The sequence below is a fragment of the Podarcis bocagei genome (assembly GCF_964188305.1).
Source record: "Podarcis bocagei genome assembly, chromosome: 3".
Lineage (NCBI taxonomy): Eukaryota > Metazoa > Chordata > Lepidosauria > Squamata > Lacertidae > Podarcis > Podarcis bocagei.
Window position 1 is genome coordinate 50,774,515 of NC_138127.1, and position 26,496 is coordinate 50,801,010.

The window sequence follows — 26,496 nt, forward strand, 5'->3', positions numbered from 1 at the left end:
GTCATTCCAAGTTCTCCCTTTACTTCTGCTAATATTGTGCTGTGCAGCAGAAGCGGGGATCCCACTGAATGCTATTGGCTGGAGGCTGGAGACAAACATAGCATAATGTCACCAGAGCACAGGATAAGTTGTATGGGATGTTATGGAAGGGGGAGATGAAGCAAGGCTGCCTTTTTGGCAGCATCTCAGAACTAAATAATAATTTTAGAGAGGGGTCACATTCACTTGCCTATAGAAGAAAATATTTTGTTGATCATTCCATCGGAAGCCAATGATGACTCTCTTGAACTTATATAGTTGAAGTATATAGTACATAAGTGAGGCCAGCTTGGCTTGAAGTATATAGTACATAAGTGAGGCCAGCTTGGCTTCAAGGAGACGCTAGCTAAAAAGATTGGAATTAACTGCTGTGCATAACATGCCCAAATGTTCACAATATGTTAGCATCATACCTCAGGAGGCATTTCACTCATGCAAGAAATTGAACATGGACTGAAGATTACTGTAAAGCCCAGTAGGCATTTGCTACAGCACACTCATTTTCCATTATAATTCTCATGACTGTTGATATCCAGCTTGCTCCAACAACTGGTTTTTGAGATAGAATATGGTGGGGAACAGGAAGATTTTAAATAGTAAATGATTCAGTAGCTGGCAAGTTCTACTTCTGCATGTTACTTATGGCCTAATAGCTAAAAGCTATAGTAAAACTTGAAGTAAATATTGTGAAACATTTAGCATCAGAGACCTGGAAAACCTCTAGGCAGAAGTCCCATAAAAACCACCATAGGGGGGTAAGGGATGGAAATACACGAACTATGTTCCTTTTGAGTGCATTAGAATGGATCAGTAATTACATGGTGCTCAAGGACTTTTGAGTGGGTGTGTTGTACAGAGAGTGGCAGTCCTGACTTCATTTAGCCATGCCTACATGTTTGGAAGCGTGCACATTCATTACTCCAAGCTACTTTAACGTTTCTGTCAGGACTATGCTCTTCCTACCAGGTTTCTAATTCTCTATGTCCGTGACTGAATAGCCAAAGGCTGAGGTTCTTAAAACTGCGAAAGAGTCAATACGATATTCATACCTTATAATTTTCTCTCAGTGTGTGTGTTTTCTTCAACATTCCTGCTGTGAATTCTCCCAGTGAGTCAGGAATTCAAATGCAGGCTGTCCGCTCCAGATGTGCTTTATTTCTTTTCTGTGGTGATGCAGAAAAGTTCAAAATGGTGCTGTTTTGGCTCAATAATTGGGATTACTGGCTTTCTTGGCAACCACCTATCAACTTTCAAAGGATGTTCTTGAGACAATTGTGGTGTGTGCTTTATGGTGTTTTGTTTGCAGGATTAATGATAGACATCCTCATACTTATCCCTGAAAGCAAGGAGTGTGTGTGAGCTAACAGGCCTCCCAGCAGGGGAAAGAGTCTTGGGGCAAAACAGGTCATTACTTACTGCTATTTTCTTGTTTCTGCCAGGGATACAGATTTGGAGCAGACTTCCCACTTAAACAATGAACGTTTAAGTGGACTCAGTGGGGTTTCAGGAAGTCTAGAACAAAGAGTGAAAAGAAGTGGACAACCAGTCTCCTGTTCATTAGTTTTTACTACTACCCTTTCCAAAATCTGAAGTTGTTATGTTGCTCTTGTGGACGGAATTGTTAATTTTATTCTATGGGGAAGCAAAATGCTATACTTCAGACAACAAAGCAAATGGACATTTCTGGTGATGCCCCAAAGCGAAGATTAGAATGCTATGTAAATAAATTCACATCGGACAAAATGCAAAGACCTCAAAAATCTTGACAACATATCCCTTCTTTTCTGAGTATGAATAATCATGTGTCCTTATATATCAGAGACCAACAATGTTATCCCCACAAGCCCTTTTCAGATGACGTATGTATATTCACTTAACTCATGAAGCTTGGAAACAGAATCAGCATGGAGTTTTAGCTGTCTAGCTGTGCCAGAGCCAAACTTGGGGAAGGCTTCTGTACTTCTAAGGGTTGCATTGAAAAGAAAAACTGCAGGTGGCAAAATTATACATTCTATGCAACTCTGGAAAGAAAAGAAATGCTCTGTGCCAAATAAATGCTCTCTCATCTGGTTGGCAGGGACGCGGGTGGTGCTGTGGGCTAAAGCCTCAGCGCCTAGGGCTTGCCGATCGAAAGGTCGGCGGTTCGAATCCCCGCGGCGGGGTGCGCTCCCGCTGCTCGGTCCCAGCGCCTGCCAACCTAGCAGTTCGAAAGCACCCCCGGGTGCAAGTAGATAAATAGGTACCGCTTACTAGCGGGAAGGTAAACGGCGTTTCCGTGTGCGGCTCTGGTTCGCCAGAGCAGCGATGTCACGCTGGCCACGTGACCCGGAAGTGTCTCCGGACAGCGCTGGCCCCCGGCCAATAGATGTGAGATGGGCGCACAAACCCCAGAGTCTGTCAAGACTGGCCCGTTCGGGCAGGGGTACCTTTACCTTTACCTTTACCATCTGGTTGGCAGCCTAGAAGGCAGGGCCAGTAGGGGTGGAAGAAAAGATTCTATCTTCTCCCTATGCAGCTAAGAACTGGGGTGATAAGAGAATAAGATGAGCCTGCAGGATCAGGCCAATGGCATCCTGTTTGCACCATGGCCGCCAACCAGATGCCTGTATGAAGCCTGCAGACTGGACATGAGTGCTGCAGCACTCTGTCTACCTGTGAGTCCTAGCAACTGGTATTTAGAGTCATCTGTTCTGCTTATGGAATTAGAATACAGTGGTACCTCTGGTTAAGAACTTAATTCATTCCAGGAGTCCGTTCTTAACCTGAAACTGTTCTTAACCTGAGGTACCACTTTAGCTAATCGGGCCCCCCACTGCTGTTGTGCCATCACCACACGATTTCTGTTCTCATCCTGAGGTAAAGTTCTTAACCCAAGGTACTACTTCCGGGTTAGTGGAGTCTGTAACCTGAAGCATTTGTAACCCAAGGTACCACTGTAGAGTGTTATTTTCCCCAACACCTTTAAAATGATGAAGAGTACGTCTGGGCATTCAGTCCATGATGACGTGTTTAGCATTAGCAGATGTATAAAGCTTAGTTCCTAAACCCATCCATCTTCTTTGAAAGAGCTCAGTATACACGAGAATTTCAAATGTGAGGTATTTTTCAAAATCACAAATACGTTAACATTTGCAATCCATTCTTTAACTCTCCCCTAAATTCCTATTATATAGTCTGACCTTATTCACACATAATGTTAAGCCATAGTTTTGATCTGAAGAACCACAGGTTAACAATGGATTGTTCCACAGATGAACAAACTAAGCATGGCTTGTTTCTCCAAATATTGGTTTGATTTCCAGCTGCTTTTGCCCCATGCCTTTGTAGTTTGGTGAGCATCTGGGAGGGGTTGTCCAAACAAACTATGGTTAACTAATGTCACACCATAGTTAAAACAAACCAAAATGTGTAAGCTAACAACAAACCATGGCTCCTGGGCCGGGTTTACATATAACACCATGCCATAGTTTAGCATTATGTGTGAGCCAAGTCTCTGTGGGAATACATAATAGGAGCTATACGGAGAGTTGCAGAACAGTTTACAAATGTTAGTAATGAAATCATCAGTCCTGTATTTGTGGAACTGTTTCTATTGCATTGTGCCTGTGTTTTATTTGTGCTTCATTTACATGTCTTAGGAACTCAAACAGTTGTCTTCCAGGTCACTTTCAAAAAATATTGGGTCACTTTTATTCTGCTAATTTCAAACTTTCAGCAATACCACAAGGAGAAGGTATTTATATCCAGCTGATATTTTCTGAAGTCTAGTTCATATTTGACATTTATAGTCTCTAGAACAGTCCCTGCTTAGGTTGTATCCCCCTGAAAGCCTTTTTTAAAAATAGTCCTAGATATCTTTTCTCATGGTACCATTTTAAATATATATATATATATTAAAGATTTCTCAGTTTACATCTCATGGTGCCATTTGATGATGCTGGACTGATTTCTCTGTTGATGTTGTTGTTGTTTTCTTCTTCATTGTTGTATTTTTTCATCATTAGTACAAAGACTTTTGATTTATAAATTAGGTTGGAAGTATTTCAATCAGAGAAGGAGAAAAAACCCAACTTTGGTCTTTTGAACTCAGTCTTTTGTCAATATTCATCTCATTTTATTTTGAAGTTTACTATAGTGTCCTTCCTTGGAGTAAGCTTCATATTGCCTGCAAGGCTGATCATTAAGGAATAATTGAGTTTAGCCTCACTGGTTATATCACATCTGAGGAGTCCCGGAGAAGTATGATAGCTTAATTAGAATGACTTATGGTTGGGACTGCATTGGCTCCCAGTGCCTTAAGGCTTTTGCTCCTCAGCCGAATTATGGTTTAGTCCAGGCTATGGCCAGAGTACTTTGTAATCAGCAGAATGAAGACTACAGATCGCTACAGCTAGAGATATATTTAGCACCAACTGTAATTACATGCAGAACAAAGAAGTAATTCCTGTCCAGTCAACTCGCGTTCAAAAGATTTATATACTTTCCCCTTTTAAATTCAGGGGAAGGGGAAATCCTTCTGCTCCTTTCAGGTACTCTGCTACTAGCTGCACACTGATTCCTGCTTTACTAGACTATGCATTTCTGTCCCACATCACTGGCTACAACTAGTGGAGGCAAAATAATTTATAATGGGATGGTGTCAGATAATGTGTATGACAAAGAGAGGGGCTCTGGGACAGTTTCCTACTCAGGCAGATAACAGGGGCAGACCATCATGAACTTTTGTGTTTCTGTATAGAAAGGAAAACATACAGGTTTCTATATATGCAGTATTTTCTCTGGTAGAGGCAAAAGCAGCTTGTTGGTGGGGGTGGGGTGATTTGTTGAGAAAGAAAACACTGGACATTAAAATGAAATGCAGCCTGGAATGTTAATGACCTTTAAATATAGTCTCATAAAATGATTCAGTGTCCCTTCTCCTCTGCTCGTGGTTCCTCTCCCCTGTCCCCACACCCAATCCCTCTGCCTCACCACAGCATTCCACCCTGGTGCTATGTCAAGCTTAGAGATACTACTTTCACTCTCAGCAGTCACCTTTCCTTCAAAATGGTAACATTTGCCTCAAAAATCAACCAGCACCAAAATCCGGCACCTCTGTATCTACAGTCAAAACCATCTTCTGCACAGAACAATGAGTGGACATCAACAGTTAGGACTACCGCATTTTGGTGTGCATGAATGAAACCAGGGTAGAGGGCCTAGTCTAGATATCTCAGCACAAGCGACAACAACAAAACAATTTCCCATTATTTCAGAAGGAGCTCACTACTATAAATGTATTTTTTGTTTCACGGCAATAAGATCACAATGAGCTAGTTAATTAGACTGGATTATTCTAGACAAAATGGAAAGACCTTCAGACTAATCTATCCACACTCCAGTGCCTACAATTATTCTTATTTCCACATTGTAGATGGAGCCTTTGGGGGAGGACTTCTCTGGGGATAGCTGGACAGTTCTGTTTCTGATCATCTCACCGAACAAATGTCTCTCAGGTCATCCTCTCGCAGCTTAATAATCTTAGTTATTTCTGGACGTTATTTAGGCAGCTGCAAAACAAAGAGAATAATCTTTCCTATTGCAACCATTCGCATCATTTGGAAGACAATAAGTGAAACTCTATGACTGTATTTTCCCCCCAGGATGCTTCACTTGATTAAAGCCACAAGGCAAAACAGACTCTGTACCACAGAAAGACAGAATCCGCAGGCATCCATGTTAGCTGTCCATGAAATTCCTTTAATACAAACCAGAATAAATGCTTTACTCAATGGTGGCTTTTATTTGAAATAACCAGCACATAAAATGCCAAGAAGGAAGGTGAATGGGTGGAGTGCCAGGAAAGAAATGTAGTTTAAATTGCTCTGGGAATTACCATCAATACCATCCAAAGAATGTTTTAGCTGCCGCACTCAGTGACTGGGCCTTGCAGGTATGTCTGCCTTTTGATGCCTCTCATGGGGGCAGCTGGATCCCTGTGAGGTAAGGGAAGGGGATCTGAGATGATGGAGAGAGGGTACCAGGGCCTGCCCATTCTGGCTCGCCAACTACATCATATATATGTGGAGGTGTTTGCTAATGGGTTTTCACATTGTTAAGAAAGTAACAGGAGAGTTATAACACTGTATATGGCACACTCAATGCTAATTACAAGTGAAAGGGAACGAAAGATACAATTGTGGGATTTTTATTATTTATTTATTCCTTTGATAGGCCACCTTTTCCTCCAAGGTGCTCAAGATGGAATTCTCCCTGCCTCCATTTAATTCTCACAACAGCTCTGTGAGGTAGGTTAGACTAAGAGGCAGTGACTGGCCCAAGGTCACCCAGTAGGGTGCCTGAGTGGGGATTTGAAACCTGGTCTCCTAGAACCTAGTCCAACACTCTAACCATTGCACCAAACTGGCTCTCAGTGCCATTTTTATGGCATGTCATTATTGTATATTGGTTAAGGCTTTACAGTAACTGTGTACAGTACAATACTGTTCAATTACAGTGGTACCTCAAGTTACAGACTCTTCAGGTTACAGACTCCACTAACCCAGAAATAGTACCTCGGGTTAAGAACTTTGCTTCAGGATGAGAACAAAATTATGCGGCAGCGGGGCAGTGGCAGGACACTCCATTAGCTAAAGTGGTGTCTCAGGTTAAGAACAGTTTCAGGTTAAGAACGGAGCTCTGGAACGAATTAAGTTCTTAACCTGAGGTACCACTGTATTGTGTTTAAAATTCATACTTTCCTGCACAGGTTTCTGTGCCTTCATCTCAGAAAGGTTATTTTTCTCTCCTCTCCCAAAGCTTAGAAAAGATGCAGTTGCTGATATAGCTATTAATGATAAGTTAACATGTGCCATTAAGGTAAGACGGGGAATAAGCAGGAGAAATAATTTTGAGGAGATATGGAAGGTGTTTGTAGAATCTGTACTGTTAAAATGGAAAGGGGTCACACCATCGCAAGACGTGTTGAAATTTTGAGAGGTTGGATCGTTACAATGGAATGGTATTGGGGGTGGGGTGCACACTTTATTCTTTTTTTTTATTACTTTGTCAAAATAATTAAAAAAGATGCAGTTGCTGCATGCACACAAGTGGGTGGTGTGTGTGCTTTTAATGCCACAAAGTGTAATAAATGTACCTTTGGTAAACGTGTCTTTATACACTCGTTGTCACAATGCTGTCAGGCAAGAATGTCCAGAGTGAGAAATTAACTCTTTATTTTCAAAAGTACCCTTAAAAGTTAGCAAAAGGCATGTCGACAAGTCATATGTTTCTCAGCTATTCTTAGGTGTGCATCCAATGAGGCAGCTGCCACAACAGAACAGCACACAACTAAGTGAAGACTCCTTGCGTGTAGCCTCCTGCTCCTCCTGCTTCAATCCTCTTCTGGTTGTGGGTGATGGTGGAGCAGGAGAAGTAGGAGCAGAAGGAGGAAGTGGGGAAGCCCTTGACTCCACACCAGCCTGGTTTATCTCTTCCTCCCTCTGCACCTGTCCTTCACTCTCCAATCCTGCACCTTCTCCTGCACCTTCTGACTCTCATCTCCTGGGTCTTACAGCCAGTTCACTGATCCCTTAGTCTCCAAGCCCCCTTCTCTCAGTGCCCACTCATGGGAATCCAGCCACCACTCCCCAGTGTCCAACCAGTCCCTGATGCTTATATACAAATTTCTGGGAGCCCTGCCCCCCATGCATTAAATGCACATGCATTTAAAGTTCCTGGTACATAGATGACATCGTCTGCATTTCCAGGGTTTGCAGAAGAATGCACCAACATAGCATCAGTCTGCACTTGGGCTTGCCACCAAAAACGTCATGCTACTTGTGCTTGATGCCTGTATGGTGCTGTCTTGGGCTTATCCAAAGACAAATACACAGTCCTAGATAAGAAATAATTTCTGAACAAATGCTGGAGTGTTATCTACAACTCTTCACAGGCACAGCGCGTGCATAATTGACTGTGTAAACAAATATTTCAGCACTTACATAGTCTCCTTCCCTCTAATCTCAGATATTGCTCACACCTTGTATGAGGCGACCCAAAATGCAGCGTGAAGATATCACAATTCACAGATTTCAAACCCCTCAGGCTTTCTTCCACTTAATAATCTGCTTATTGTCATAAATTAGTAGCACACGCTGCTCCTTAGTAGATAGATGTGTAAATTTGCCTGATAAATTAACCCACAATATATAAAACTAATAAAATGCTGAATGTTATGATGGGCTGTGGAAGGGAAGGTGGGTTTGTGAACTACAGGGATCCTGGATGAGGATAGGTTTGGCTCCTGTTCCATGGCTCCCTGAGCATATATCATGCCTTTATCCTTTAGAAATGAACGGCAGCCATTCACTTCAATGGGAAAAAGCAAAGCACTGAACAGCCTGTCAATTATTTGCACATCCAATATTTACAGAACTTCTGTAGGACAGCTTTTAGTTCTCTTAAAGGATATCTACCTTCTTAGATGTGTTCAGAGAATTAGCTCTGTCGTTCCTCTGTTATTTATGTGCTGGAATGGCCAGGCCCACCGACTATTCTCCTTCCAGCCAGTTTCGAAGGTATTAATCAGTGGCAGACATGGACATTCATCTACCTCAAGGGAGCAACTTATCCATGCTCTGTACTTGCTTGCCCCTCATTCATACAAATGGATGCTGAGCTGGAAACGTGCTGGGGGATTTTACCTCTCGGTTTTAGACTTCCAGCATTTGTACATTACATGACAGAACATTTCTTCTTTTGCTTAACAGCTCACTACTATGTATCCTAAATTGTAATTAACCAGCCAGTCCCCAAAGACTTGTGGCTGTTACCAGCTTCTATCTGTATGATCTCAATTTCTTCCCTGTCATCTTCAGATATAGATCTCCTTTATCAAATGCATCCCTGGAGGATGCCTTTGGGATGAACTGTGTGCTTCTCTGCCCTTGAAGAGAGCTTCCCTGCCAAGCTGGGCTTTGTAGAGCCCTGAAATTGCCATAGAAGAAGGAAGTTCTTCCAATTTAAAACAATAAAGCTAAAACAATACCCCTTTTCTCACCCCCTGCTTTTTAAATGCACCTTTTGTTTTGAAACATGACAGCATATGCATTCTGGGATCGTGTTTAAGCTGAAATTTTACTGAGCAAATCACATAATCACATTTGCAGAACCTCATACTTAGTGAAATCTCTTCCTTATTATTATTATTATTATTATTATTATTATTATTATTATTATTATTATCATCAATTTATATATCTCCCTTTTTCAAGGGCAGTATACAACATTAAGAACACATTTTACTGAGCACAATAATAAAGCATAATACAGTGGCACCTCGGGTTACATACGCTTCAGGTTACAGACTCTGCTAACCCAGAAATAGTACCTCTGGTTAAGAACTTTGCTTCAGGATGAGAACAGAAATCGTGCGGCGGCAGCAGGAGGCCCCATTAGCTAAAGTGGTACTCAAGTTAAGAACAGTTTCAGGTTAAGAATGGACCTCCGGAATGAATTAAGTATATAACCCGAGGTACCACTGTACTTAACCCGAGGTACCACTGTAATAGAACCTTTTTAATAAAATAACCATAACAATAGTTATGCAGCTTTAACAGGCCATAGCTTATTTAATGGCCAAAAACCTGGGTAAAGAGGAATGTTTTTGCCTGGCGCCTAAAGACATGCAATGATGGCACCAGGCAAGCCTCTCTGGGGAGAGCATTCCACAGTCAGGGAAGCACCACTGAAAAGTCCCATTCTTGTGTTGCTGCCTTCCAAACCTCTCAGGGAGTGGGGACATAGGGAAGCTTTTGCCCAAGTACAGTTGGGGCTCCTGCTCTATTGTCCATCTTCTTCTGCAGTGACAGAGAGTTGGCTGTGTTGCAGCAAAAGCAACAAAGAGTGTTTTGGTACCTTAAAGACCAGCAACTTCTATTTCGGCATAACCTTCTGTGGACTAGAGTCTACTCATCTGTACAATTTTAGAAGTTTTGTGGGTTGTTGTTTTTTGCTTTTTGCATACTAATATGGGTGCATTCTAGAAGTCATTTGGGAGCATTTTGGCATCTAAGCGGCATATAATAGATAATAATAATACTTATTCATAGAAACATAGAACTGTAGAGTTGAAAGGGACCTTGAGTGTCATGTAGTCCAGCTCCCTGCAATGAAGGAATCTCATGCCCAACACTGGACTCATATCTATGACCCTGAGATTAAGAGTCTCATGCTCTACTGAGTGAGCTATTTATCATTTCTGTATGTTGGATAAGAAACAGACAGGTTGTCATTAATCATATACAATATAAAACACAACCTGCGGCTGAGCTATGCTTCATGTGTGTGTGTGTGTGTGTGTGTGTGTGTGTGTGTGTGTGTGTGTGATATATATATATATATATATATACCTCGTCGAAACGTCGCCTAGACACCCCAACTCTTACACGGGAAGACACCCGAAGACACCAAAACCTACATTCCTGTACCCGTGAAAATCTACGAAAGCATATATATATATATATATATATATATAATACATGTGTGTGTGTAATTTTGCTTGAGCCAGCATCTTAGATTTTGCAGAAAGCACTCGGAAAAGAAACCATGTGTACGTGAAATGAAACAAACAAGCCTGAGCTCTGTATGTGCTATAGTTGTTCAAAGCAACAGTTGTTCAGGTGACAGAAGGAATGCAAAGGCTAAGATAAATATAAGAGAAATGCTTTTTGACTTCTTTTTCCCACAACTATTTACATATGAACAGATTGCCAAACTCTCAGATGAATTCATTATTCTGAACTACCTTCACATTTCTTCAGCTATTCATCTGAAAAGTCTCCACAAGCTGTTCGTTGCAGCTGGAGTGCTACTCATGTGGTGTTAGGGGGTTCAGAAGTCTCATGGCGTTACTTCTGTAAATCGGTTGAATGATTTATGTAACCATCCAAATTACTAGAATTTGTGTGCACTCCCATGCATGGTCTTGAACAGAATTGTGGTAGATACCTAGGGAGGTTTAGGGCTGTGCCAATTGTTTGCCTGTTTCTGGCAAAGATAATGTTTTGTGTGGGGCATCAAACCAGAGAAAATGTTTTTCAGATAAGGTCAACCTGCTTCTGATTTGCCATCCTATTTCCCCCCCCCCCTTAGGCAGGGCTTCATTTTCCTTCCTTATATGACCCTAGACAATCAGAAACTATATACCATTTGATCCAGACTAACTGTGGGGGAGCTCTGCCTGTGAGGCTGTCTCATTGGAGGAAGTGGGGAGTGATTTCTGCCTCTCCAACAAGTTCTACAACCATCCTGTGGGCAATGAAAAGCTGTTCTGGAGGATCCTCTGGAAGGGAGGTAGAACTGGTGGTTGCAAGGGAAAAGGAGAATCAGTAACAACTGCCTCCCACTCCCATCCTCCTCCAGCCGAATCCTCTTCTGGATCTCTGTCCCCTTTACATATGGACAATATGACAAGTCTAGCTCCAAACAATTATAAACATTAGGATCTTGCAAAGCTGAGTCAGTCAGTTATGGTTGTATGCTGAAGTCACTAAGGGCACATGAAACTAATTCTGAGGAGGGAATAATGCTTTCTGAACATGAAATTTGAGAACAATTTCCCTTACATAGCCATACAGTGGTACCTCAGGTTAAGTACTTAATTCGTTCCAGAGGTCTGTTCTTAACCTGAAACTGTTCTTGACCTGAAGCACCACTTTAGCTAATGGGGCCTCCTGCTGCCGCCATGCCACCGGAGCACAATTTCTGTTCCCATTCTGAAGCAAAGTTCTTAACCCAAGATACTATTTCTGGGTTAGCTGAGTCTGTAACCTGAAGCCTATGTAACCCGAAGCGTATGTAACCCGAGGTACCACTGTACAACTAAGTTCTCCTAAAGGGCAGGTTGCCACTGTTCAAGAAAAGCATTTTGCTCTCAACCCGGCATACCTGAGGGAATGTTTCCATCCCCGTTGTTCAGGGCAGACACTGAGATCCAGCTCTGAGGGCTTTCTGGCATTCCCTCACTGCAAGAAGTGAGGTTACAGAGAACCAGGCAGAGGGCCTTCTTGGTAGTGGTGCCTGCCCTGTGGAATGCCCTCCCATTAGATGTCAAAGAGATAAAGAACTGCAGTCAAGCCTTGGTTCCCGAACATCTTAGTTGCCGAACAAATTGGCTCCCAAACGCTGCAAACTCAGAAGTGAATGTGCCAGTTTGCTTGAGTGCAGGAAGCTCCTGCAGCCAATAGGAAGCTGCGCCTTGGTTTTCGAATGGTTTCAGGAGTCGAACGGACTCCCGGAACAGATTAAGCTCGAGAACCAAGGTATACAACTTTTAGAAGACATCTGAAGGCAGCCCTGTATAGGGAAGTTTAAAATGTTTGATCTTTTATTATGCTTTTATATTTGTTGGAAGCTGCCCAGAGTTATTATTACTATTGTTTCCCTGACTTTCCCATTACCAAATGTGCTAGGAGCTGACCTCTCTAGTCACCTTGCCCAGACCTGAATACTGAGTGTCTCCTTCATGTTCCCATAAAAATGTGCTGGCCAGTTTCAATAGGCTATTTGTCAGTAAGCAAATCACACAATGCTGACTTGCTCTAATAAAGAGGGCTTGGGATCACCTAGATGTACCTTGATTAGAAAACATCTATACAGTTAGCTATGACAGCATGGATTACAGAGCCCACGTTTACCAAGACGTGCTATGGCAGGCGTCCTTGCCATATACAAAGCTAATATACAAGCATAGCAGTCACTCCTACAAAATGCTGAAAATGCTAACAGTGTCAGGGATCCTCATGGTAACAATTCCAAGATGACACTGGTGTGATAGGCCGATACAAATGCATTATGAAAATAAATATATGCAGTGCATATGGTACTTTTGATTCTTGAATACATATTTACAAAACAGACTGTCATACTCTTACAAGTCATAGCCTATGTTTTTCATGGTTTGTGAAATATCTGTTGGAAGTATAAGAAGTGAGACCCTGAAATATTCGTATCTGAAGAAGTGTGCATGCACACGAAAGCTCATACCAAGAACTAACTTAGTTGGTCTTTAAGGTGCTACTGGAAGGAATTTTTTTATCCTGAAATATCTGTTTATGAGGGAATCCTGTCATCCACTTGTTGGAGAGGAATGCTGTTCAATTCCATTCATCACAAAGTATCTACATGCATGCTTAAAAATTACAAAATATGCACGGTGCAAGGTCATGGAATCTTATGAATTGCGCAAGTATCTTCATCAAGAAGCAGGCGTCCCCCCTTTTTCAAATACAGTGGTGCCTCGCAAGACGAAATTAATTCGTTCCGCAAGTCTCTTCGTTTTGCGGTTTTTTCGTCTTGCGATGCACGGTTTCCCATAGGAATGCATTGAAAATCAATTAATGCGTTCCTAGGGAAACCGCCTTCAGACCAGGTCCGGGGACAGTCTGTCCCCGGACCTCGTCTGAAGGCTGGGGGGGGGGACAAGGGCTTTTCTTCCCACCCCCAGCATTTTAAAAAACCCTGGGACAGCGGAGGACTTCTCCGCTGTCCGGGGCGATCTTAAAATGCTGGCGGGCGGCATTTTAAAATCGCCCCGGACAGCGGAGGACTTCTCCGCTGTCCGGGGCGATTTAAAAGCCCCTGGGAAGGCAGGCAGGGGGGACAAAGACTTTCGCCCCCTGCCCGCCTTCAGAAGGTGTTCCCGCCCCCCGCCCCACTTCGGAACAGCTTTCCAAAGTGGGGCGGCTGGGGCAGGTGTCCCCGCCCCCCCTCCCCACTTCGGAACAGCTTTCCGAAGTGGGGCGGCTGGGGCAGGTGTCCCCGCCCCCCCTCCCCACTTCGGAACAGCTTTCCGAAGTGGGGCGGCTGGGGCAGGTGTCCCCGTCCCCCCTCCCCACTTCGGAACAGCTTTCCGAAGTGGGGCGGCTGGGGCAGGTGTCCCCGCCCCCCCTCCCCACTTCGGAACAGCTTTCCGAAGTGGGGCGGCTGGGGCAGGTGTCCCCGCCCCCCCGCCCCACTTCGGAACAGCTTTCCGAAGTGGGGCGGCTGGGGCAGGTGTCCCCGCCCCCCCGCCCCACTTCGGAACAGCTTTCCGAAGTGGGGCGGCTGGGGCAGGTGTCCCCGCCCCCCTTCGGAACAGCGTTTTAAAATGCTGGGGGTCGGGAGCGAAGCGCTGCCGACCCCCAGCATTTTAAAACCTTCCCGGGACACGGGGAGATTTTAAAATGCTGGGGTTCAGCAGCGCTTCGCTCCCGACCCCCAGCATTTTAAAACCTTCCCGGGACACGGGGAGATTTTAAAATGCTGGGGGTCGGCAGCACTTCGCTCCCGACCCCCAGCATTTTAAAACCTTCCCGGGATACGGGGAGATTTTAAAATGCTGGGGGTCGGCAGCGCTTCGCTCCCGAACCCCAGCATTTTAAAACCTCCCCGGGACACGGGGAGATTTTAAAATGCTGGGGGTCGGCAGCGCTTCGCTCCCGACCCCCAGCATTTTAAAACCTTCCCGGGACAGGGGGAGATTTTAAAATGCTGGGGGTCGGCAGCTAACGCTTCGCTCCCGACCCCCAGCATTTTAAGATCGCCCGGGGCAGGCGGGGGGGGGAGGCAGGCGGGGGGGAGCAAAGACTTTTGCCCCCCGCCGGCCTTCAGAAGAGGTCCTCTTCTGAAGGCCGGCTGTGGGCGAAAGTCTTTGCTCCCGACCGACAGCATTTCCCTATGGGCTTTCGTCTTGCGATGCAAGCCCATAGGGAAATTCGTCTTGCGAAGCGCCTCCAAAACAGAAAACCCTTTCGTCTTGCGGGTTTTCCGTCTTGCGAGGCATTCGTCTTGCGGGGTACCACTGTATTCAACTAGTTGCAAGTGATTGTGGTTCCCAGACTCAATATTTGCATAGGAAAGATGAGATTTGTAAGAAGAGGGATTTTCATTTGCTTAAATGACCCTATTGTTTCTTAAACAAAGAAAGAAGTAAAAGTTAATATTACATTAATATTCTTAACTAGTTCCTAAAATACTGATGGTGTTTCAACTGAAGCTCACTAATCTGAACCCAAAAAAGGACATCTATTACATTTTTAAAATAATTAGGATAGAAAGTTGCTGATTTTCCCATGAGAGCCTATTTTCTTCATGGGTGAATTATTTAAAACCACAGCCACCTTCAGCCACATTGACTGATTGCTAATTTCAGTGTGACTTTTCCAGGGCAGTGCCCTACTTCTATTTAATGGTACTAAGAATGCAGATTCAGACACACCATCCATTTATATGCTGTATCTGGGCCAAGTGAGCCATATTCACTATCACCGTCATATATTAGGTTTGGTTTTCTGAGGGAACATAAATCCTACTAAAATATGACTGACTTTTCTCAGAACTATGCAACTCATGGAGCAAAATTCTGCCTGCAGTTTTACAACAGGACTAATAATATGACTGTATTTGCTCTTATTATCATCTGTGTAAATACCAGAAGTCAACACTTAAATCTCTCATTCTATTTGTCTAAGAGCAAATGGATGTTTATGGGTGTCTTGATGAACATATGCTTGCTTTTGGACTAACAGAATGAGAGATCCAATGTTGATTTCTGGGTATTTACAGAAAAACAACACACTTTTAAAAGCAAATGAATAAATAACATATAAAAGCACCTGCAAACATACAAAAACAGTCACCTGCGCTCACAGCCAATATGCACATCTATTAAGTTTTTTAAATTAGTAAATTGATGTGGAGGGGAAGTGTTAAATTATTCCACCTCCCCACCCCCTTTTCCTCAGCATGTGGCCCTTACTCTACAGCTGCCGGGGGTTTTTTGTCATAGAGCTCCACATAAGGTAAAGGTAAAGGTAAAGGACCCCTGGACGGTTAAGTCCAGTCAAAGGTGACTATGGGATTGCTGTGCTCATCTCGCTTTCAGGCTGAGGGAGCTGGCATTTGTCCACAGACAGCTTTCCGAGTCACGTGGCCAGCATGACTAAACCGCTTCTGGTGCAACGGAACACTGTGACAGAAACCAGAGCGCACAGAAACACTGTTTACCTTACTGCCACAGTGGTACCTATTTATCTACATGCAGCGGTATGCTCTCGATCTGCTAGGTTGGCAGGAGCTGGGACAGAGCAACAGGAGCTCACCCTGTCACGAGGATTCGAACCACTGACCTTCCAATTGGCAAGCCCAAGAGGCTCAGTGATCACCCACATCCCTATAGAGCTGCACATAATATAGATTTGGCCCCTAGATCTGAAGTATTAGAGTTGCCTGGAAGTTTAAGATCCTTGCAACCTTGAACCTTCCTAAACTTTATGCTGCACAAAGCTTTGCTGGGAGGCGTACAAGCTTCTACACTCAGTATTGGCTTAAAGCAGTGTTTCCCAACCTTTTTTGGGCAAAGGCACACTTGTTTGAGGAAAAAAATCTCGCGGCACACCACCATTACAGCCCCGTGATGTCAGCGCGCAGCGTCACGCTGGGAGGGACGCACAAAAGTGAAAGTTTTCAATTTTTCCCCTCCCCCTTGCCGGGGAACCTCCAAGCTTTGGGGGTGGGGGGGGAGGAGGCAGCAAAGCGAGGGACTGAGGGACGGCGGCAGCTGAGGCGGCGGCGGCTGTTGTGGTGGTGGCGGCGATAGCGGGCAGAGGAGGGGGCGGTGGCGGGGCCGAGGTGGCCGGCGGCGGCGGGGGAGGCGGCGGCGGGTGGAGCAGGAGGGCGGCCGAGGCCGGTGAGGGAGTAGGGTTGCCCGGGGCTTGAGGAGCCGTCGCCGGGAGTTGCTGCTGCTGTTGTTGCTGCTGCTGCCCGGACATGCCGGCCTCCTCCTCGTCCGCTGTCTCGCGCTCCTCCCATTTGCACGCGCTGCCCCGCCGCCGCCCCATTGGCTGGGTCCTGTCAGCTGATCCTGTGTTATTTCCTGTGTGTGTGTGTGTGAGGGGAGAATGGAGAGAGAAACCTCGGCACCACCACCGCGGAGCCGCCCCCGGCTCGACGCGGATCCTCGTCGCCGCCGCCTCTCACCGCCCGACTCGCCCGCCTCCCTCCCACGGCACACTAGCCAACGTCTCACGGCACACTAGTGTGCCGCGGAACACCGGTTGGGAAACACTGGCTTAAAGGAAGCCAGTAGGAAGCCAAACAATCCAACTCATGAGAAGCTCGCACAGACCCTGGCAATGCTTTAAATCAGAGGGTAGGTCGATGAAAAGGGCAGTTACGCCTTGCCAATTTGCCCCCAAGGCAACACTCGGCAAGTAAGCATGGAGGCCCAAGCACTGGCTTGGGAGGTATCTATAATTGTATTCAATTTCAGGTATATCAGTACAAACAGTGGAAACAAACAGAAATACCAGCTGCTGCCTAGTAGCGCACTACAGAAGGAAAACCCCTTCAGGCTTTCTTTTTATGAAATGAAATGGTGCCAGTGGGAAGCTATGCCTAATCCAAAACAACAGGGAGTAATCCTTAGGTTTGCACCATTTCTTTTTGTATTGGATTTTTTAAAAAATTGCCTGTGAAAAGCATACATTGTTGTTGTTGTTGTTATACAACATGAGGCATCTAAACAAGTGCAGCTTGTAGAAAACTGGCAGCCACTTTGACTGTGGCAAACGCACTGTGAAACAGCAACGAAAACAGTTGGTTGTCTCTTTCTTCATGACAGTGAGGAGTGCGATTGCTGGTTCTCCACCCACACACGCACGTCCCTTCCAAGCAACCTCTCTGCCTTCACACTTTCAACGCCCTCGCCGAGCATCAGTACTTTTAATTGTTGCACAAATTGCCAGATTCAGAGCAAAACTACAAGGTTACGCTATGACAAAACGAGCTAGTTCGGTAGGTTTTAAACGTGGATTAGTGGCTTGTGTGCAGTTATTTATTAATTTGTCAGCTAATCTTAATAGGTATTTTTAGGTTGACTGTTTAGATTTTTTTATTGGTGGGGAAATGATTTACCAGAAGGGGGCAGTAAGGGACTCCAGTCTCCAATGGTACTTTATTAAAGCTTAACAGTTCTTGTATCACTGAGCCCCGCCTTTATTTAGGTTTTTTCATTTGAAGCCCCCCCCCCCCGCGCCATTTTTCCTGGGGAAATATTTTAGGCAGAAATCCTATGCACACTTTCTTGGGATGAAGCCTCAGTGAACTCAGGATGGCTAACTTCTGAGTAGACTCTGTAATATTTTTGTAAGCATCTTGCATCTGATTGGCAGAGCTAACAGCTTTGCATTCAAGACTAGAAATACTTTTTTAAAAAATGGTTGCAGGGAGGAAGAAAGGATGCTGAGAAACAATAGATGAGGAGGGCTAATCCCAAAGATCATGTTTCTAAGATAAATTTTAGGACTATTTATTCCTTGGGATGCTTTATATGTTTTATATTTTTCCCATTTTCAAAAACACAAAAATATACCTTGGTACCACATCTTGCTAGCCTCTCATGTCTAGCAACTGCCTACCAAAAAGTAAGCAGAAAGCAAATAAAAAGAAGATTTTACATAAAATTTTAGGAAAAGACAGTGAAACTGGGACTGCCTACTCAGAGGAGAACATAAAAGGAAATTATGAGTGGTGGTGAAGAGGTAGTGGGGGGGGGGTCAGTGAAGTGCCTTATTAGGAGCCATCCCAAAAGCAAAATAGGCAGCAGCTGAGTGGAGTGTGGCTGCCCATTTTGTCACATGCATCAATTATATTACCTGTCAGTAGCAATCAAGTGGTATCTGAATCTTTTTGAAATAAATAAAACTCCCATCATCCCTGATCATTGGCTATGCTAGCTGGTGAGGGCCGCAATTTAACCATCATTTAACTATTGACACTCTGCAAAGCCCTATAGCTTTAAAAGAACAAGTAAGGTGTCCTGAATTCCTTTGGTTTTTTTCTGTTCAAGTTCCCAGATTGTGGAACTCACTTCCTAGAAAGATTTAGCAGCCCACTCTCTGTTAAAACATCTGTAGTTCACTTAAGTTTTTGAAATCTGTCTTTTATTCTGCTGCTATTTTTCATGTATGACATGGTTTAATTTGTATTAAATTGTTTTATTGTGCTTGAAAAGCAGCATGCAAATCCTTTTATACGTGAATGCGGCTGCAGTTCTATGTATACTTGCAAGAGAGTAAGGTCCACCAAATGCAATCGGACTTACTCTGAGCAGAGGGTTGCATGGGCTTGCACTGTAAATAAATACATAACAACCTAGACAGGGTTTGACCATAGATCTGCCCTGGAAAGCTTCCTCTTTAAATATTGGTTTGAAATCACCAATTCCTTGACTGCAGTTTTGATTAGGTTCATACTATAAGCAGAGTGAGAGAATCATCATAGATGCCCTTAGGGCTTAAAGACTAGTTAAATCTTCATGAAGTTCTGCCTGCATTGATCTGTTTTTACACCAGATTTACTCTAAGGTTGCACATTGACCCTTACAATGGAACCCATGTGCATTTTGTCTCCTGGGTGTCTGGAACAATTCTTGCAAGTAACTCCTTATCTTGTAGCTTAGGTCAGCTGTACATTCTTTATGGTAAGTCTCATTGATTTTTGTAGCACTCTGCTGCTTTGAGAAGCAAGCAGATTAAGCTCTTTAAGGGACAGAAAGAGTTGCTGGTATCATTCCACAAGGATGCCGCCATTTCTAAGATGCCAACATAATCTGTTTCTTTAGCGACATGACCACACACATTAAAAATTAAATGCAGACCGACTTGCATTTGCACTTAAATTAAACTCCAAGCTATTAGTCTCTGGGGGACAACAGAAAGATTTGGAGAAAACCACTAAACTATGATCCAAAGAGTTTATGAGCTAACCTTTACAAAGTCAAAAGCTCCTCACCCAAGTGATTCATTTGAAAAGCATTAAAGTGGGTCTTATCAGATAAATATCACCAATAAAAATATGTCCGTCTGTATTGGAAGGGTTTAGGATTCTTTCTCGTTTTTAGCAGAGCCAATTTGCCTTGACAATATCACAGGAGGAAAAGGATTATTTGCCTATTGGAAAAACGTGTTTGGTGGATGATTTTTCAGCGGACTGAATTTTCTTACGCACCTTTCATTCCTCCCTGTTCTGACACATTGGGATGCATTTCTTGGTCCTTACAGTGGTACCTCGGGTTACAAATGCTTCGGGTTACAAACTCCACTAACCCAGAAGTAGTTGCTCAAAGTTGTGAACTTTGCCCCAGGATGAGAACAGAAATCGTGCGGCGGTGGCGCAGTAGCAGCGGGAGGCCCCACTAGCAAAAGCACACCTCATGTTAAGAAAGGTTTCGGGTTAAGAACGGACCTCTGGAATGAATTAAGTTCATAACCCGAGGTACCACTGTGTTTGGTTTAAATTAGATCATCACCTTCATGAGTTGTGCTTCAATCCTCAGAAAGGTTATTATAGAGCTGGAAAAAAGGTGCAGACAAGAGCAACCAAAAGCATCATGGGGGTGGATCAGTTCCTCTTATGAGGGAAGTCTTTAGTTAGAGAAAAGGCAAATCAGAGGGGACATTATAGAAGTGTGTAAAATTATGCATGATGTGGACAGAGAACCCACCCCCCACAACTCTAGAACTCAGAGACAAGTGAAGAAGCTGAAGGGTGGAAGGTTCAGGACACATGAAATCCTTCTTCACACAGGATATAGTTAACTATGGGATTCACTACCACAAGATGTAGTAACGACTGCCAACTTGGATGGCTTCAAATAGGGATTCGACTAATTTTTGGAGGATTAAACCAGCACAAAATTAGTAGACACACAGCCATGAAACACATTGGGTGACCAATGGCCAGTCATTGTCTCTTAGCCTAACACCCCCCCACAGTGATACTGTGATGATAAAATCAAAAGGGGGAGGGAACCATATATGCCACCTTAAGCTTCTGGGAGGAAAGGTGGGGTATGAATCTAATAAATATGGCTTGCATATTATCTCCAGTATCAGAGGCAGTATCCTTCTAAATATTAGTTTCTGGGGAACATGAGTGGGGGAGAACTGTTGTGCTCATGTCCTGTTTGTGGGCTTCCCATAGATGTTTGGTTGGACACTTGAGGAATACGATGCTGGACTGGATGGGTTGTTGATTTGATCCAGCAGGGCGCTTCTTATGTTCTTATGCTTGTCCTAAGCCATGTTCAGCTTTATAGATGAAAACCTGTACCTTGAATGGGGCTTAAACATGCCCTGGCAACCAGTGTAAGCGAACAAGGACTAGTGTCCTTTAGCAAGGATGTAGCTGAGCACTTCTTTGGGCCCGGGAGTTGGAAACTTTGAGAATAAAGTTTTGCAGTACTGCAAGTGGGGACGACGGCAAAATGTTGCATTGTATAGTGCTCCTGTTCAGGATTCCAGATAGCCAGTCAAGCCCTATTCCAGGATACTCCATTCTATGCCCCTTCCCCTGTGTCTTCCATCCCTGCTCCCACTTAAGCAGCAAGTTAGGACTCCCACCATTATTTTTAATACTTCTGCACATCTTGAAGTTTCCGCAAGCTAGTTAACACTCCCTTCTTGAGTGTTGTTGGCTACAAAAGGGCTGCTACGGAAAGTATATCAGCCACCGTCTCTATAAAGTCTAATTTTCTGCAAGTGATTTTGAGTATACCAAGCTGGATAAATAACAGAAAGTTATATTACATAGAGGTGATGTGGGAGACGAAGCATATATTCTCATAGTTTCCTCTAATACATCATATTGAAATGACCTTTTGATTTGCTAAGGGGCATCTGCTTCAACAAGATCAAGATGCCTTTTGACATGCTCTCCTTCCTCCTTTTGGCTCCCTCTTAATAGCTTTTCCTTCCTTTTTTAAGTGATGGATGGGCAGATAGAGACGAAGTCATTGAAGGGTACGAAGCTGAAGCAAATGGGGGCATCACAATCAAGCTGCAGTCTCCGGACGTCGTGTCATTCGATGACTATTTTTTGAAAATACGGCTGGAAACCAACACGCGGAATCCCTGGTTCCCAGAATTTTGGCAGCACAGGTTCCAGTGTCGCATTCCAGGTCATCCTCTAGAGAACCCCAACTTTCAAAAGAACTGCACTGGTAAATATATATTATTATATTATTATTATTATTATTATTATTATTATTATTATTATTATTCAAACAAGAGCTTGCCATGCCCTGCCCATGTGTCTTCTCTTATTCCTGCTTCTGCATTGCAGTAAAAGCCTACATGAAATCATGGAGGAAACCCCACCATCAAATCATGGTGGGGTGGTAGGCAAGGTGCTGTGTCAACATGGGGCAGTCTCGACTTTGCTACTACTGTTCCTTGATGAACTAAGGAACTCTGTCCCTGGCACTCCAGAGATGAATGTTCAGTGATGGGATATCTAACTGGTGTGTTAGGTCGGACTTTCCCCATTGTGGTGCTCTCCATATGTTGTTAGACTCCAGTCTCCATCAGTTCCAGCCTGCATGGCCTAAGGGTCAGAGCTGATGGGAGCCGTAATCCTGCTGCATCTGAAGAGCACCTCACATTGGGGAAGGCTGCCTGAGATGTCCTCTGGCTCTGTTTAACCGGTTCTTAATTGTTTTTTCTCTCCTGCCGCAGCAAAGCAGAAGTTTTTGTTTGATTCTAAAATGAATTTGCAGGTGGTAAAATAGGAGAATAGAGTGAAAACCTGGCTTGATTGCCGACAAGGCCTGAGGCATTTTTTCAGACTTTCGCACACGGTGCTGAAACTGCCTTCGAGCATCTATCCTGCTGTTTGTGTGCACATTGTTAAAGCAGTCAGAAAGCAGGCAAGAGCCATTTTAAAATTAACTGTGCAGTAGAGCCAGTGGACACGCCCGCTACATACATGGGGAAAGCAAAGCAAACAAAAACCTGCTTTCAGTGAAATATCAAAAAGACAGTGAGGTTATAATATAACTGGTGAGCTATCCCTGCTCCCAACTGAATAAATTGTTAGTACAATGATTTTTTTTGGAACAAATGAAGATGCTTTAAGTCAGACCAATAGTCTATCTAGCTTAATACTGTCCATACTGATTGGCTGCAGCACTCCAGAAATTTACAGGAGAATCTATCTTAGCCTTCTGGGGATATTACGGAGACTGACCTGACTGGCACCATTTGCATGCAAAGAATGTGCTCTGCCAATGAGGTGCAGTCTCTCCCTGTTATTATTTAGAGACAATCCTATGATCTCTGGGAGAGTGGCCTTGGCACCCCAGGTCTCCCCCCCCCATTACCACCAGTAGGATTGTTCTGCGTGACAAATGGCCAAACCTCTTCTCGCCCTCGCCCCCCCCCCCACCAGCAAGTGCCCTCATACTGAGGGGGTGGAAATGACAGAAGGAGCAAATAAAAATGCATGTTCAAAAATATATAATTTGGGTTTTCAGGGTGCATTGTATGCCCTGTATTAAGAAAAATTGCTTGGACAATGTGCAGGTGTACTCAGCAAAATCACATTTAAAATGTGTACATAGTACTAAAATGCCAACAAACTGATAAATAACAAGGACTAAAATCTTGGTGAATTTTCATGAGGAGTTTTAAAAATTCACAAACTTGTGGAGAAATGTGGCAAATGGAAATAAAGTTTTTTGGGGAAAGGGAAAATGGAAAGCAGAGTGAAACTGAAATGGACAGATTCACCCATCCCTATCATGATGGCACTTTTCTTTACTTTAATATGCTGTTTCTTTCCAGAAGTGATTTCTCGGGACTCCTGGCAAGGAATTAAGGTCCTCTCCTGTTGTTGTCCCTTTACAGAAACCCTTTGACTCTGTACAGTAATCACGTAACTATCATGGTTAGTAGCCATTGATGTGCAACAAGTATGGAGTTCTCCCTGTTCAGGGTTCCAGCTGCTCCATTTCTCTTCTCTGATTTCTCATTTCCCCATTGCATTGTCAGTGTTCTGAGCCCACTGAGCATACTCGGCCTTCACTGGGCTATTTGAGGTTGTTTGGGATTTTTGCCCCTTAGGTTTTTTTCTTTTTTCTTTTTCTAAAACCCTTTTTGTACTCTCTGCAAGTCTCATGGTGTCCCCTGAGTCTAGGTCACACCTCCCTCTTGTGTGGGGGGGCACCTTTTTTTACATAAGTAAAACTATTCTGAAAAGCATTCCATGCTAGTTTATATATTGAGGGGGGTGGAATAGATTTTGGTGAGAGACAGGTAATGCAATGTAAATATGTGGGATTCCCCCCCCTTATTTTCTTCAAAGTAATCATAGAAATATGCTGTGTTTGTACATTTTTTTGGTCCTCTGAAAAGGCCCAGCACAGCTGATTTTTGTTCTAAGCACTAATTTTAACCCCTTATTGATCAGAAGAGATGGAATTAATATGCGCAATATGGGGTTTTATGTTAGAAGCCTAGATGCAACACTAAAGATCGGGGATAGCAAATTAATGTGCCCCAGCTTTACCTGCCTAGATATCTGGCCATGTCTTTATGACGCACCGCTCATGGCTGATGTGCCCCATGCGATTTCCCTTTCAGATCATCCCCACAGACTGCAGATGTGATCTTCATTTTAAGCTTCCTTGGGAATTGTGGCTGTTTGTGAAATGGAGTTATAGCTTTGGACTTATGGAATGTGTCTTGGTATGCAATCTGTACTGTGGCTACTGGTTGGTTTACTGGCACATTAAAACAACAACGTTAAGTGGGTCCATACAGGAGGAGATTGTATTAGCCACCCTGCAGCTTTCTGTCACGTCTTTGAAATTAGGATTAGTCTTGTGTTGGCACTGTGTCCCTTGAGCACCACTGGAAAGCGCCAATGCGCTAACCAAAGCTAAGGACAAAGCACAGCATGGAACAGATTGCATGCTAAGGTCTGCATTGCCTGTGTCTAAGAGCATCAGTCTTGATCTTAAACAAGCTCGTCATGTTGAATGATGTGAACAGTCACTCAAGGGAACAGAGATCTCAGGAACAGAAAAGAATGGGATTTTATGTGCAGGCTACAGAGATGGAAGAACTGAATTAACCCTGAGGCTGAACAGAAAAAGAGCCTTGCTGGATCAGGTCACTTGCCCATTTAGTCCAGTATCCTGTCCTCACAGTGGCCAATCAGATGCCTATGGGAAGCCTGGAAGTAAACATGACCGCAAAAGCATATTCCCCACTTGGGAAAAGCGGCAAATGGTGTTACTGGAAGTAGTACACACTCGTCATGACTATTAGACATTGACAGCCTTAACCTCCATGAATTTGTTTAAAACCTTTTAACGCCTTCCAAATTGGTGGATATTACTACATTCTATGGCAGCAAATGCCATAGTTTGAATTATGTGCTGATCTTGTAACTGGTTCCATTACTACGCCTCTAGTAAGGCTAATTCTCTGTCTGGTAGCTCACAACAGAGAGCTAGTGTGATAGCTTAATCATGGTGTGTTACTAGCTGATAGTTCAAATTGAGCTAACCTTTGTGAGGCGGTTGTTCACCCAGTTAGCCAGAGGTTTCTTATTTAGAAACCCTCACAGTGCTTCCAAAGAAAAAGGAAATCATGAGTACGGTGAATGAAAGGTTTCTTGCATGATACTACTGACTCCATACATTTTATCAGATACCTTGCAAAAGTATATTTAATAGTATTTCATATTTAACTATATACACAATAGTATTGAATATCTGAAATGTTTTGCAGACAGCTCCTAATTATATATATATATATATATATATATATATATATATATATATATACACACACACACACACACACACACACATATATATATAATGTACTCAAATTCAGGAGGGTAAAATGTTGCACTCAACATTGGAAATGTTGATGAGTTTAAATTTCAAATATTTGGTAATACCTGCTTCAACTCTGTATTCTACATTTCCCATGGCATAACTGTGTAATTAAGTGGGAAGTGTTGACGAAGCAGATGTACAGGGAAAACACACATTGCTGTGTTCAGATGTGTATATGGATGCTGATGTCAGCATTTGATGAAGAGAGTAGCGCCATTTTTTGATAATGGCATCCAGTGGACTACTGGCAGCATTTTAGGGCTGCCACCCCTTTCCTATTTTCCATTTTTTTAATGCTGTGGGGAAAAACATATGAGGGATTGTCTCTCCAAATAAATATGTAGGATTTGTGGCAGACCTGTGAGGAAGGTGGACTCATTTTTGTCCACCACTGCTGAAAGAAACCCAGCAGCGGTTTCCCTCCATCTCCTTTACCTCAGGAATGAGGAAATCTCATTTCTGTCAAAGTCTGCTAGAGCTACCATACAAGCTTGACCTTCATTTTTGCTTACCTCAATTTTTGATAACTAATTTGCTTCGTTAACTGGGTTGAGGGTTTGGCATTAATTTCACCTTTTCTAATATTATCCCTTGGAAATTAAATGGAATAAATATTAAGATGCCTGTTTTTTCCACTGAGAGTGAGACATTCTAATTTTAACATTGAATAGAGCCTGGTGACACCAATGTTCGTGTCAGCTGAAGGATTCCAAATTGTTGAATGTTTTACTTTCCCCAATTTTCCAGCT

At 43.5% G+C, this 26,496-nt stretch overlaps 1 protein-coding gene across 5 annotated transcripts in view; it reads left to right on the top strand.

Annotated features, from left to right (window-relative positions):
- GRM1 (glutamate metabotropic receptor 1) overlaps positions 1-26,496 on the top strand; it is a 184,114-nt gene that overhangs the window by 101,618 nt on the left and 56,000 nt on the right. For all 5 annotated transcript variants that reach the window (XM_081186293.1, XM_081186296.1, XM_081186297.1 and 2 more), the window contains one exon: positions 21,825-22,060. In XM_081186293.1, the coding sequence (XP_081042419.1) occupies positions 21,825-22,060 (236 nt within the window). The remainder of the gene's footprint in view (positions 1-21,824; positions 22,061-26,496) is intronic.